This window comes from Dipteris shenzhenensis, chromosome 7 (genome assembly GCF_047967505.1).
Source record: "Dipteris shenzhenensis isolate YYH24624 ecotype China chromosome 7, Dip_SZ_1.0, whole genome shotgun sequence".
Taxonomy (NCBI): Eukaryota; Viridiplantae; Streptophyta; class Polypodiopsida; order Gleicheniales; family Dipteridaceae; genus Dipteris; species Dipteris shenzhenensis.
The window spans coordinates 32,124,480-32,138,291 of record NC_141602.1 but is presented as its reverse complement, the minus strand read 5'-3'; the positions used below and the strand labels follow the sequence as shown (position 1 = coordinate 32,138,291).

At 48.5% G+C, this 13,812-nt stretch overlaps 1 protein-coding gene across 2 annotated transcripts in view; it reads left to right on the top strand.

The window, feature by feature from the left end:
- LOC147900231 (RNI-like superfamily protein) overlaps positions 1 to 13,812 on the top strand; it is a 132,282-nt gene that overhangs the window by 90,686 nt on the left and 27,784 nt on the right. For both annotated transcript variants that reach the window (XM_087377282.1, XM_087377284.1), the window contains exons 5-6: positions 5,588 to 5,663; positions 5,775 to 5,845. In XM_087377282.1, coding sequence (XP_087233408.1) covers positions 5,588 to 5,663; positions 5,775 to 5,845 — 147 coding nt within the window. The remainder of the gene's footprint in view (positions 1 to 5,587; positions 5,664 to 5,774; positions 5,846 to 13,812) is intronic.

The following is a 13,812-nucleotide window of genomic DNA, read 5'->3' as shown; positions in this document are numbered from 1 at the left end:
ATGAGGAGTTCAAGGCTACTTTCTTGTTGTGTACCCTCCCTGAGAGTTGGGACACTTTCAAGACCACCCTGTCAAATTCGAATGTCACTCTTATGTATGCTGATGTAGAGAGCTCTCTCCTTATGGAGGAGATGAGCAGGAAGAATAATGCGAGCAGCAAGTCTTCAAATGCCTTGCAGGTACAGGATAGAGGCAGGACTCAGCATAAGGGGAGATCTGCTAGTAAGTCCAAATCCCGCAGTGAGTCCCGTGGCAAAAAGGATATTGAATGCTTTTATTGTGGCAAGAAGGGACATGTGAAGTCTAAGTGCTTCAAGTTCATACGGGATCAGAAAGCCAAGAAGGCTGAAACAAAGGATGCAGGCAATGGAAGCAAAGGCAAAGGCAAGGCCAAGGCAGATGACTTGGATGCAGTGAATGTTGCAGCAGAGGACAGTGACAGTGACATACATGATGTTTTATGCTCTTCTGCTGTAATAGCACATGCTTTGGTTATTGATGGCCATGACATGCACACCTGGCTCTTGGACTCAGGTGCTTCTTTTCATGTTACTCCTCATAGGGAGTGGTTTACTTCCTATACAGGTACTTATGGAGTTGTTCATCTTGGGAACAACTATGCATGTCAGATTGCAGGGATCGGCAGTATACAGATAGTATTCCCTGATGGACGCATATTTATGCTTGATGGTGTCCGCCATGTGCCGCAAATCAAGAAAAATCTGATTAGCACTGGCTTATTGGATGACAGTGGTTACCACACCACATTTGGGGATTCCAAATGGGTGATTACTGATGGCCAGGCTGTAGTGGCTGAGGGTTTTAAGAGTGATACCTTGTACCCTCTTTATGTTTCCAGTGTGGGTAATCATGTTGTTGCCATAACCGAGCTGCCAAAGGTTTCATTGTGGCATAGCCGGTTGGGACACATGTATGTTAAAGGAATGTAAGAACTGTCACGTTTGGGTTATCTGCCGTCTCTTTCTTTTTCAGATTTTCCTACTTGTGATCATTGCATATTTGGCAAGCATTCTGTGACTCCTCATAAGAGGAGAACTCCCCTGAATAGAGCACCGCTTGATCTAGTGCACACTGATTTGTGTGAGATGCCACAGTTATCACTAGGGGGTGCAAAATATTTTATTACTTTCATTGATGATGCCACACGCAAAGTGTGGGTCTATTTCTTGAAGCATAAGGGCGATGCCTTAGATGCTTTCAAGAAGTTTGTCGCTCAGGTTGAGAATCGGACAGGTCGTAGGCTGCAATGCCTCAGATCCGATAATGGGGGTGAGTATGTGTCACATGCTTTTGTGCAGTTTTGCGAAGCTAAGGGCATCAAACAGGAACTCACAGCCCCTCATAATGCATCTCAAAATGGTGCAAGTGAGCGGATGAATCGAACTATTCAGGAGAAGGTTCGATGTATGGCAGAAAGGTTTTGCCATGCAAGTGGGTTTACAAAGTCAAAGTGGATTCAAATGCTTTACCGAGATATAAGGCCAGATTGGTTGCCAAGGGATTTAAGCAGGAGAAGGGCATTGAATTTGATGAGATTTTTTCCCCTGTAGTCAAGATGACTACTTTGAGAGCAGTGTTAGCTCTTGTTGCTCATGAGGACATGGATTTATGTCAGATGGATGTGAAGAGAGCTTTTCTTCACGGAGATCTCCATGATGAGATCTATATGAGTCAGCCAGAGGGATATGCTGTTAAAGGGAAAGAACAGCTTGTGTGTAAGCTCAAGAGGAGCTTGTATGGACTCAAGCAGGCACCAAGAGAATGGTACAAGAAGTTTGATGCCTTCATGCAGTCCCAAGGGTATCATAGGTGTGAGACCGATCATTGCTTGTACACCAAACGGGCAAAGGATGGCAGTTTGATGCTGCTCATTCTATATGTGGATGACATGCTTATTGCCAGTAAATCTCAGCATGAGATTAGTGCTTTGAAGAAACAACTGCATAAGTCTTTTGACATGAAAGACTTGGGTGATGCAAATCATATTCTTGGCATGCGGATTACTCGTGACGCGTCCAAGGGACTTTTGTTTCTGTCACAGAAGGAGTACATTGACAAAGTACTGCAGCGGTTTAAAATGGAGGGGGGGAAGTCTATTAGTACCCCGTTGCCTCCACATTTAAAACTCAGCAGTAAGGACAGCCCCAGATCAGATGATGATAAGGCTGAAATGGCCAAGGTTCCGTATGCATCTGCAGTTGGTTCTTTGATGTATGCCATGGTTGCCACTCGTCCGGATATTGCTTTTGCGGTGGGAGTCATCAGCAGGTATATGGCAAATCCAGGCAAGAGGCACTGGGAAGCAGTGAAAGGTGTCTTGAGGTATCTCAAGGGTACCAAAGACTTGTGCATATGCTATGGTAGGCAAGATGCATTGGTGCATGGTTTTACAGATTCAGACTATGCAGGGAATGCAGATAACCGGAAGTCTACTACCGGTTATATTTTCACATTTGCAGGAGGTGCTATATCATGGGTGTCTCGGTTGCAGAAATGCATTGCACTGTCAACCACTGAAGCTGAATATGTTGCAGCCACTGAGGCTTGCAAGGAAGCAATATGGCTTACTCGGCTGGTGGGAGATTTGGGCATTACAGGAGATATGCCAGTTTTGCATTGTGATAGTCAGAGTGCTATCATGTTGGCAAAGAATCCGGTCTTTCATCAAAAGACCAAGCACATTGATGTGAAATATCATTTCATCAGGGAGGTACTGGAAGACAAGCGACTCGAGCTTGTAAAAGTGCACACTGATGATAATACTGCAGATTTGCTCACTAAGAGCTTGCCTACAGAGCGGTTTGCGCATTGCCGCCACATCATGGGATTAGGATAAGATCATTCTTATTTTATGGTCTTGTATACAGCAACTGTATATTGCTGTAATTTTTATTCTTTTCTCCCCTTTAGGCACATTGGCCTTTAGGTGGGAGGTTGTTGGGGTAAAGGCACATTGCCACCCCTTTATTAAAGATAGGACATCTATGACTGTCTTAAGACAGTCATAGGGTAAAACCTAATCCTAATAAAACTAATGAGTTTGTGGTGTGGCTCATCACTTTACACCCGCACATTTGAGTCTCTCAGTCTCTCACTCTCTTCCCTTTTGCTCTTCTCCCTGTTTCCTTCCCTCTCATGTGCTACCTCCAAGTCCTCTCTCTTAAATATGAATGTGGGCTGCATGTGTCTTTTCCCAATGATCATAACCTTGGAAAATATGCAGAATTCGTGCACCAAGTGTCTTTGTAGTCCATGTTCATCCTTTGCAACTAGGACGGTGTTGTTTACATACAACAACATAATGAGTGTGTAGCCTGCAATTCAGGACCTTGGTCTATAGTGAGCCCTCATCCAATCATCTAGTTTATCAACGGACAGCCCAAACTGTGTTGGTGAGAGAGGACATCCTTGCTTGACGCCTATATCACTACGTATAGTGACTTTGTTACCTGAGTATGAGTTGCCTACTATGGGCCTAGGTCTTGGGGAACCCTAGTTTTGTTATTCATGCCCAAAGCTCTCTCTAGGGACTATGTCAAATGCCCATTAGATGTACAAACATATGGTAGAATCCTATTAATGGAAAAAGAAAGGAAATATGCATGCCTAACCATGTAAATCATATCCCATGTCAAACTTTGAAAGCACATGATATTACATTGATCAAGACCTCTACATGGTATCATAAACATCAAACTCATACGCAGATGGTAGAAGGCCACTGATGCATATTATTTAAACTTAAACTTATTTACACAGTAGGCACTTGGAAATCTTTTATCAGGCTACCTGAGGATCAGAGACTGCAGTCCGTGAGTCACCTCAGATGGGTAGCACGCAGGATTCAGCAGATAGATGCAGCCATCCCGGTGGAATGGACAGTTGAGCTGCCTATTACTTCCACCACTTGGATGGGGGCTTTTTCGAGGACATCAGTTCCTTTACAGGTGATCGCTCTCCGAGGTCTCGGGGAAGGTTTACTTTCTACATCCAAGGATGGCATTCTTCTTGAGGTTGCCTTTCAACCTATCAGGATTGCTGGTTTTGTGGACCATGGAGCGGGCTTGCAGTGGTACTTAGACCCCGACCCTCTGCTCTTGGCCTTGGGATCCTGGAGGTTGTGGTTATATGGAGGTGCACCTATCAGGTGCTTGCAGTGGGACCCAGGAGAGTGGGAATGGATAGATCATGGGCACCGAGAGAGGGGGATTCCCTTCTTTCGTTTCACGGTTGGTAATGCCAGGAGGTTTCAGCTGCACAATAGGGTCTGGATTCCCTCCAGAGCCCCCCATTGGGAAAGCTTCTTCATCACTGCAGATTTGCGTAGAAATTTTTGGAGGAGGCTCTCGAAATCCCTCAGAAATAGAAAGATCACTCTTTTCTTTTGGCTTTCTATGCATGGAGGGATTGCAGTGACGATTTGGGGCTGATCCCACTTGTCCTCGATGTCATTGTGCAGAGGAGCCAGTGTGACATTGCCTTTGGGACTGCAGTCAGGCGAGGACTGTTTGGAAAGGGGTTGCTCGGATACTCAGCATCTTTCACACTTCCCCTTTCTTCATGACTTGGGGCTCGGTCGCATGGTTATCTCTTACCGGGCCCCAGGTGTTTTATGAGGGTGAGCCTTCTTCTTGGGCACTCTCGGTCCGCCGGCAGGTAATAGAGCCCTGCTCTCTGCAGGATGTACCACTTACTCCCTTCAGAGCTTCTCATGTTTCAGTGGACACCTCTTGGGAGATTTTGGCTAGCATTTCCTCTTGGCACATTTGGAGAGCCATATGTACTGAGGCCTTGGATGGCACCCAGATACACCCATTACAGGTGTTCACGGGTATTTGGACTGACACGGTTCACACTTTGATAGCCATATGGGCTAGCATGCAGGGCCCTTCACGGGCAGCCTCTTCTAGAAGGACTATATTTCTTCGAGTTTGGAAGGGTTCTTCCTTTTTCTCGGAGGTTTCTACTGGATTGAGATGGCACTATCAGCCTCAATCCTTTCTTTTTGGCTCTTGAGCTTTTCGTGCATTGCATGATGTATCCCGTATGGAGCTTGCTCTAACGGTTTTTCTTTAATACTTAATAGAAGTCTCTTTTTGCCCCCCCCCCCCCAAAAAAAAGAAAAAAACAAGGAAAAACATAGGCTTGACCATGCAATGACATCGATCAACATCTAACTTTATGAGAACATCTAACTCTTGTGCAAAGTATCATATGCAATGAGTACACACTCATGGTTCAAGTAGACAATCATAGAAAGATTGCTGCAAGGAGTGCCTGAAAAAAAGAGAAAATTGAAAAAGTAGGATCACCAAAGACTCTATGATTTCTATCCTTCCTTTGTCTCTAAATAGAGCATGTCTTGCAATCTAGTCTCCCTTTGTGCTCTATATTCTCATCCAATCTTTCAGCTCATCGGTAAAGACACCAATAAGATTTGGTGAGGGGGGGCAGCCCCTCTTGACCCTATGTCATTGCTTATGATAGCTTTGAGAGAGAGAGAGAGAGAGAGAGAGAGAGAGAGAGAGAGAGAGAGAGGTTATTCACCACTATGCATGGATCTTAGGATCACTGACATTGGATTGGAGGCTTTGTTGAAGTATTGCAAAGAAATAACAACTTTAAATTTAAGCGGCTGTAAGGTGAGTATGCATATAAATTGGGCTTCTTTTTAAAAGTTTAATTCTTTTGAACCAGCCTTTGTTTAATTTCAATAAGGATACATAGACCAAAGTTCATGTCTCTTAATGCAGGGTACCACCAACAAGACTCTGGAGACAATAAGTGTCTTTTGCACAGCCATAAAGAACTTAAACCTGACTAGGTTTGTTATTTTCCTTCCTATTGTCTTAACTTTATGATTATATATATATATATATATATATATGATTATCTTGTCAATGCAAATAAACACTTGAAAGTTACCTTTATTTTGATGACCCTGTATAATTTTGTGTGGCCAAGCATGTAGACCACTTGAAAGAAAATAGAGGTGGAGGACTTCTAGACTGAGGTGCCCTCCACAACAATCATAGGTAGGAGACACACGCACCCACGCAGGTGATTTGTTGTAGTGGAAATGCCAACATTGGTTAGAATGGAAGCATATAGTTGGAGATGCAGCAACTTCTTGCAAACATACAATGAACCTCACATATAGCAAACCTACCTAAGGAGGTGAGGAGGTGAGAGGAAGAAGCTTCTTGGTGGGTTCTTACATAAGCTAGGGCTTCAGCCCCGTCCTATGGGGTACTGACAGCGTTCCCAATCAAAATGCATTAAACACATGCCATAGATGCAATACTTGCATCTGAGTGATTGCTCTAAATTGAGTGAGTGCATGCCCATGTGACACATGGCAAGGCCGCATGAGATTGTTGATGTGCGACTTCATTTGTAGCAGCCTGGAGCTGTTTCTGCGGGAGTTCTCCACTTGCCGTCGGTTGATCGATGGGAGGAATGCAACTTCATTTAAAGCATCCTTGAGCCTCTTTTCTATTGTGCGACTCCTTAGCTCAGTAGAAGCTGTTGTTTTGGAGCTCTAACAACATGCAAATCACATTCCTTAAGGCACTTTTTAGGCAAGTCCTGCCTTTGTGCATTTTTGAGCTGGTCGTGTGAGTTTCAAAGTGTTCAGCTCTCTTTTGAGGCATTTTTGTGAATTTTTGTGGACCAACTTTGTTCATAAGAACATTTTGAACTGTTTTGATACTGGTTTTCTTAGTTTAGGAGCTTCTGCCTCAGTTTTGAGGTTCAGTTCAGCTCGTTTTTGCTGCTAAGACTGGTTGGGGCAGTTCAGTGTTGTTTTGTGCAAGAGCTGTGCAGTTACCTTTGCTTGCAGTGGGCTTTTGTGGCAATCAGGGACGGGAATCCGAGTCTTGTATCTTGTTGCATTTGTTGTACATGCTTTTTTTTTTGGGCAAAGAAAGGAACCTTCTATTAATGCTTGAAAGACTTCATACAAAACAGCAGCCCCGAAGGTGCTGAGTATGGAAAAACCGGGAAAAGGCTGAAAGGAAAAACCGGCCTGTTCCTGAGAAACCCAGCTCATTGCCTAGGGGATCTTTGGTACTGGGGCTAACCGCTAGGTGGGGGGACTATACAACCAGCGAATCCCTCGCAGAGTGAAAATGTAAAAAACCTCTGCAGGCCAAGCCTTGCAGAATCGAGCATGCCTCGCGACAGTCACCCTAGAGCGTGGGGTCCCACGCTCCTAGGTGGAGCGGAGGGTGTAGATGATATCGTGACAGATGGCGACCAAGGTGGCCAAGGGTGGAACCGAATGCTAACCCATCACCAGACTGCAGCGAGCCACCCAAATGTTACACGTAGTGATACTGGCTACTACCTCCCATACGCTGTCCTCCTCCTCCGGATCCTCCTCCGGAGGAGCAGCCAGGCTATTAGGAGGGACTGCCTCGTGGAGCTCTATCCTCTGAATGTTATGACCTTGTATTCAGTAAGCTAGGGAGATCTCATCAATCTGGAATGCGTGTCCTCCCTCAGTCAACCAGGCCATCATCCCCCAAGTGTATTCCTCTGAAGACTTTGCATATGGGTCATGATCCTGAGGGCTTCCATCCAAATCCTCGCTGCGCTACGACAGCTCCAGAGGCATTGCGGGATTGTCTCCAGAAAATCAGCAGAGCAACAATGGCACTGCCCCTCTACCTGCATCTGCTCCAATCACGGTCTGATGGGCAAGCCTCCATGGGCGGCTAGCCAGAACAAGTAGGATATCTTCCTCGGCTGCAAATTGAACCATAACCGCGTCCAAAACCTGGAACATACATCTCGGGGCACTCTCTGGGCCACCTAATGCCTCTCCCTCGAAGGGGTCCGTATCGAAGAGTCCATTTAACGCCTCCTGCCAATCCGTGTGGTGTAGGAAAAGAAGGGCACCTCGTCCACTTGCTCGACAAGGCTACCCCTGGAGGACCAGAATCACTTTCCTGGATCCCACTGGACCTCCCTTAAGGGTATACCCTCCAAAACCAGAGGCGCCATCTGGGGGCGTCCTGCTCTGAGATACTAGGAGGGTCCATGTGCCACTCCTTCCCCAAACGTCCCACCACTGTGATCATCTGCCAGTGAATCCCATCCATCTCGGGGTCTCTCTCAGTGAGTGCCTGGAGTAGGCCTCCAGGTCCTACACGGAAAAAACTAGGCTGCTGCCTCGCTGCATCATCATCCTCAAGGGATCACCAGTTCGAGAAAACTAGCCCCTCCATTTGCTGTCCATCCACATGCGAAGTCCCTCCCACTAGGACTCAAGGATGGCTAGGTCAATCTCTCTCATCCGCTGCCCTGCCCCTCGCAGATGCGCAACGGCGCCAAGCCTCGCCTTTGCCTTCATGGGTAATCTGCTCCATCTGCCAAAGGACCCGGACAGTCCACTGTCCCACTATGCCCAACCAATGTGAGTCCGCTGTCCAAGCATACGCCCCTCTTGATCATGGATATCTGGGTGCCAAACAAGGGGCTGACGCTCGAACTTTTCTCTGGGGGGGCACTAGTGTAGTAGATTACATCATGAGATCCCCTACCTTCACTTCATGTATCACCGACTTCACCGTAGCACCACTCCCTCCAGGAGCTGATCACACATACCTATTCTTCACTATCGCCACCCCATGCTTAGCCACACCACACACACCACATAGGAAGCATGACACCTACCACGACATACACTTTGATCACAACCTCTCACCGGCGGCCTACTTTGGACACCTAAACAGACTCTTAACCTACATCGATCACATACCACTCATAGAGGACCGTGCTGCCTTGATTAGTCGCACACTCCACGAGGCTGCCCTCCAAATCTTTCCCCACACCACACGGTCCACTAGACCACCACCTCTTGGTTTTGTACCCTACAACAATTGATACGATGCGGAGTGCAAGGCTTATCGCCGACAGCTCCGACTTGAAACCAGATGTCACCTCCCGAACACACTAGACACAGTACGCAAGTACCGACGTCTCGTACGTTAGAAGAAGCAGGCTTTTCTTCGTCAAAATGAGGAGCTGCTGCACATCTTGTACAGCAACAACTCTAAGGATTTTTGGCGGAGATTCCTTGAGCGTAGGTCCCCATCACCCCTCACCGACACGAGAGTCTGGCACACGTATGCACACCATCTATATGATGTCCCATACCAGCCCACTCCAGACCTCATACACACACCTCGTCCCACCACTTGCACGTTGTTCACCAGAGGGGGAGTTAAGGACGCGACATTGAAACTACACAATGGCCGAGCTAAGGATCACGAGGGACTATGCACTGAGTTTATCGCATATGGAATCGACACGTTAGCCCCAATCCTAGCAAAGCTATTTAATGATGCTGTTTACCTTGGCTGCCCCCGCACTTGGACACTCAACACCATCACCCCTATCTACAAGCTATGGGATCCCATGGACCCGAGTAACTACAGGACTATCATGATTGGACATGTGATGTCCAAGATCTATGCAGCTGTATTGGATGCATCGGTCAGCCGGTTCGCAGAGATGAGAGGGATCAGAGCAGAGGGTCAGGCCGGGTTTCAGGCGAGACCATGGGACTATGGATCACATACTCACACTCAGGAGTGTCATTGAGGAAGCCAGATCACGGAAGGAGAGTGTCATTGAGGAAGCGTTTGACACAGTATCTCGAGCTCGTCTTATCACACGCCTACAGACATTGGGATTTGATCAGGAGATCATCTGGGTAGTCATGGCACTGTATGAGAGAGTCTTAGGCCGAGTTCGTATAGGCGCAAGTTAGACAGATGAGATCTTGAGTACCATAGGGGTCAAACAGGGTTGTCCCTTATCACCGACCCTGTTTGGCCTCTACATCGATGAGCTTGAGACTTTCATGGGGACGTTCAGAGGGACCGGTTGCTCACTTGCCGGGATCATCATCAGGATTCTTCTTTATGCAGATGACGTGGTACTCTTGTCGTCCACACCCGAGGGGCTCCAACGACACCTAGATGCACTGCAGGCTTTTTGTTTATCCCATGATTTGGAGGTCAACCTTGGCAAGACCAAGGTCATGATCTTTAATACTTCTCGAGCAAACATGCAACGGAAATAGTTTACTTTTACTTTGGGTGGGTCACCAGTTGAGATCGTATCCTCATACACTTACTTGGGGGTCATCTTCTCCGGCCCGACCTTCACGATAAGACCAGCGATGCTGGCCAGACTGAGCAAGGGATACGCCTCACTGGCTCGGCTAGAGAGACAATGCTTTCACTCCCACTTCCAGGACCCTCGGACCAAGGCTCTTCTCTTCGACTCCTTGGTCCGACCAGCCGGTATGTATGGTAGCCCTTGTTGGGGGCCTGACATGTCAGAGATAGAGTGGACACGGGTGGAGCGCTTGCAGATCCTCATGCTCTCACGGATGATCCGGGGGAAACCGTCTATACCACATCACATCATTTAGGCCGAGTTTGGTGCTTCTCCACTCTAGCTTGATGCAGCCTTTCAGACCATCACATATCTACACCGGGTTAGATCATATGGGGATTGCACATCAGGGAGACAGAGGTTGCCGTGGTTGGCTCTCGATTCCTCCATGAGGTTGGCAGCAGAGGGAGACGAGCGATGCTGGTATGCACGGACTCACAAATGGTTTGTGAGACTAGGGTTCCACATCGATAGGATACCTCCTTTTCAGTACAGTTTAGATGCCCCTTCGGTACTCCCACCCACCATCCCGATTGGGCCACATACCAACCAGGTCATTCGAGAGGATCTCCTGCAGCTACACACCTTTAGGACCTGGTTGGAGCCGAGGGAGCTTCCAGTGAAGCTGAGTTTCTACAGAGATTACTGTCTTCGCATTTCGGAGGAGGGATTCATCACACCACCGGGGTACACTGAGCTTTTATGCCTCACTCACTACGGATCTCCATCGGACAGTTTCTGGTATCATCACACCGCCTCCGCATAGAGAGCGGCAGAGCAGAGGAGATTCCTAGGGAGCATCGCTTATGCATACTGTGCGACTGTCAGGAGGTTGAGTCGGAGGAGCATTTTATTTTCAGGTGCCCAGTGTACTACGAGATCCGAGGTCGCTACCACTGCCTCTTCAGAGACGGCTCCGGGCTCCTTTTGAGATTCCTCGCCTACCCAGATCAGAGATGCCTTGTGGCCTTCATTCACGAGGGAATCCGAGATAGAGAGTACTTACTCAGGCGACGGGGCTTGGTCACATCATCAGACACCTCTCAGAGCAGGATCACAGAGTTCTTCCCATCGAGTGACATTGATCGTCCAGTCTCTAGCCGCCGACGTGATAGAGACCCCGACCCGACGATCGCAGCACGACTCACGAGACATTGAGGGGACACACAGATCACTCTGGGGGACCTCCCGTCATTGTTTAGACCCGGGATACGTCCCACGGGAGTCACGGTGGCTCTGGTCTTGCGTCGAGCCTCGGCCAGGAGATCGAGACGCACGACACCCATTGACGGGCACCAACGTCCCATCACCAGCTATGCACTAGCCAGGGGGACATGACATACGGAGGATTCCGCTCCGCTCCACTCCACCAGTCCTTTTCTTTTCATTGTTACATCCAGTTGTATTTGATTATGTATGATCAGGATTTAGCACGGGTGATGATGCTCGTTTCAGTAGCTCCACCGTTACTGTGATTTGTATCAGGTTTTCTTTCAGTCTCATAGACCCATCGGTCTTCCGAAGACTCTAATAAAATTTCTTTCTTTCTTTCTTTCTGCGTCTAAGCTGAGCACGAATGTACTAGTCTTTGAAGACCCTATGGAGGCTCCTTATCAAGGGGGAACCCTTTCTCGTAAGGGGGGCCTATGAGAAGATCCATCTGTGTGAAAGTTGCCACTGCCCCCCAGTGCGTGGTATGTTCCTGAGAAGCCTTCGCTGTAAGAGGAGCTTCCAAGGCTCTGTACCTGGGTTGAGGCCACAAACAACCAACTTGCCCAAGAGGGCTCTTCTCTGCATCTTCGGATCAATGATACTCAAGCCTCCCAGTGCCTGTGGCATGATCACCGTCTGCCAAGCGACCCGGGCTCTAGTATTCCTCATGCCGTCTAAACCTACCCAAAGGAAGTTCTGAACCAACCGTCGGAGCTGCCTAATGCACCCCTTGTGAAATACCAGCAGGAGGTGATATACCAGGCCGTGGCAAGGATCTGGTTTGCCACTAAGGCACGATTTGCCAGGGAGAGTTTGGTCGAGCCCCAGTAGATAAGCTTGTGCTGAACAATCTGAAGGACCGGGGCGATCTGTTGCTCTGCTGTAATGTCAGGTATCTCGCTGTTTGGCCCCGCGTATCCATCTAAAGCCAAAGTCGCTCCCCCACTCACAAATCTCTTGTGTCTCCTCACAGCCTGTCAAGCTTATCCAGTTGTTCAACGAACCCGAGGCCTCACTGTAGATAGCCAAGGCTCCCGTGACTCTCTCCAAACTTGCCTTGTTGCCTCTACATACAAGGCCGTGTCATCTGCAAACTCAGAGTCTAGCAGCTCCTCCTGCCTGATTGGGAGCCTCAACCCTGTGAGGCTCGCCGCTTGTGATCTCAAGTAATAGCCCAAAGCCTCCGGCACAACCAAGAAGAGTAAAGGAGCGAGTAGGCAGCCCTGGCAGACCGAGTGAGAGAGAGAAAAGGCCTCGTCCGTGTGTCGATTAGCATCTGGCTAGAGCTCCCCGCATAAAGCGTAGAAACTCCTCTGACCCTCTATCTGAGAAACCCAATCTCCACATAGTACCGTCCATGAAGGACTACTCCACCCTGTCGTAGGTTTTCTCAGAATCCAAGAGTAGGACAGCTAGTGGATGTAACTCCTCCCTAGACCAATCCACTGTCTCCCAAAACGTGAAGATGTTCTCCAGCATCGTGCACTCCTACACGAACCCGGTCTGTGTGTCGTGAATGATGTCAGTACGATGGGGCTGTAACCTCAAACTCAAGACCTTGGTGAGGATCTTGTATGCAGTATTAAGCAAAGTGATCGGTCTCCACTGCCGGATATTTGCCCTTTCTCCCCCTTTCGGGATTAAACAAATCCACCCCCTGCTCAGGGACTGAGGGAGGGAGCCCGTGTCAGAAATCTCCTGGCAAGCTAGTCGAAAAGGGGTGGAGAAAATCTCTCAGAAGTTCCGGAAGAAGGCCAGAGTCAAGCCATCGTGGTCAGGACACTTCTGGGTTGGGAGAGCCTTGAGGGCTTCCCAAAGCTCCTCATCCGTGAAAAGCTCCTCCAGACTGCTGCACAAATCCTGTGAGACTATTGTCGGAACGTGATCCGAAACTACCTCCCGGTCCACAAGACCAGTTGGAGTCATCCTCTCTGTCTGAAAGAGCTGGCTGTAAAAACCTGTGGTCAGGTCTAAAATCTCCTGCGGGTCAGTGTGATGCCCTGCGGATCTCAGAGACGCTGCAGCTGCGTGCTTGTCGATCGGGGCCCAGTGGTCTGAAAAAATTGCTTTGTCATCTTGTCCCCCTGCTGTACCCACCGGGCCCGGGAAGAGTGATAGGAGAACTCAGCCCGCCAAATCTCCGTGTCTTGAAGCTCAAGGCGAGCGCTCTCGAACCTGTTACTAAGCCATTGAGCCGCTGTATGGAGGCGAGGTCTCTCCTTAATGCCCGCTCGTGCTCCAGAAGAGTCCTCGGCCTAAGGGCATGAGCTTGCAACTCCTCACTGCTCCTCTGGATCGCATCGGCCACCCACGAAGCCCAGCCCTCACATGGTGCCGCCGTCTCTGACTGCTCCCAAATCTCTGCCATGACTTGCTGAATCTCCTCGT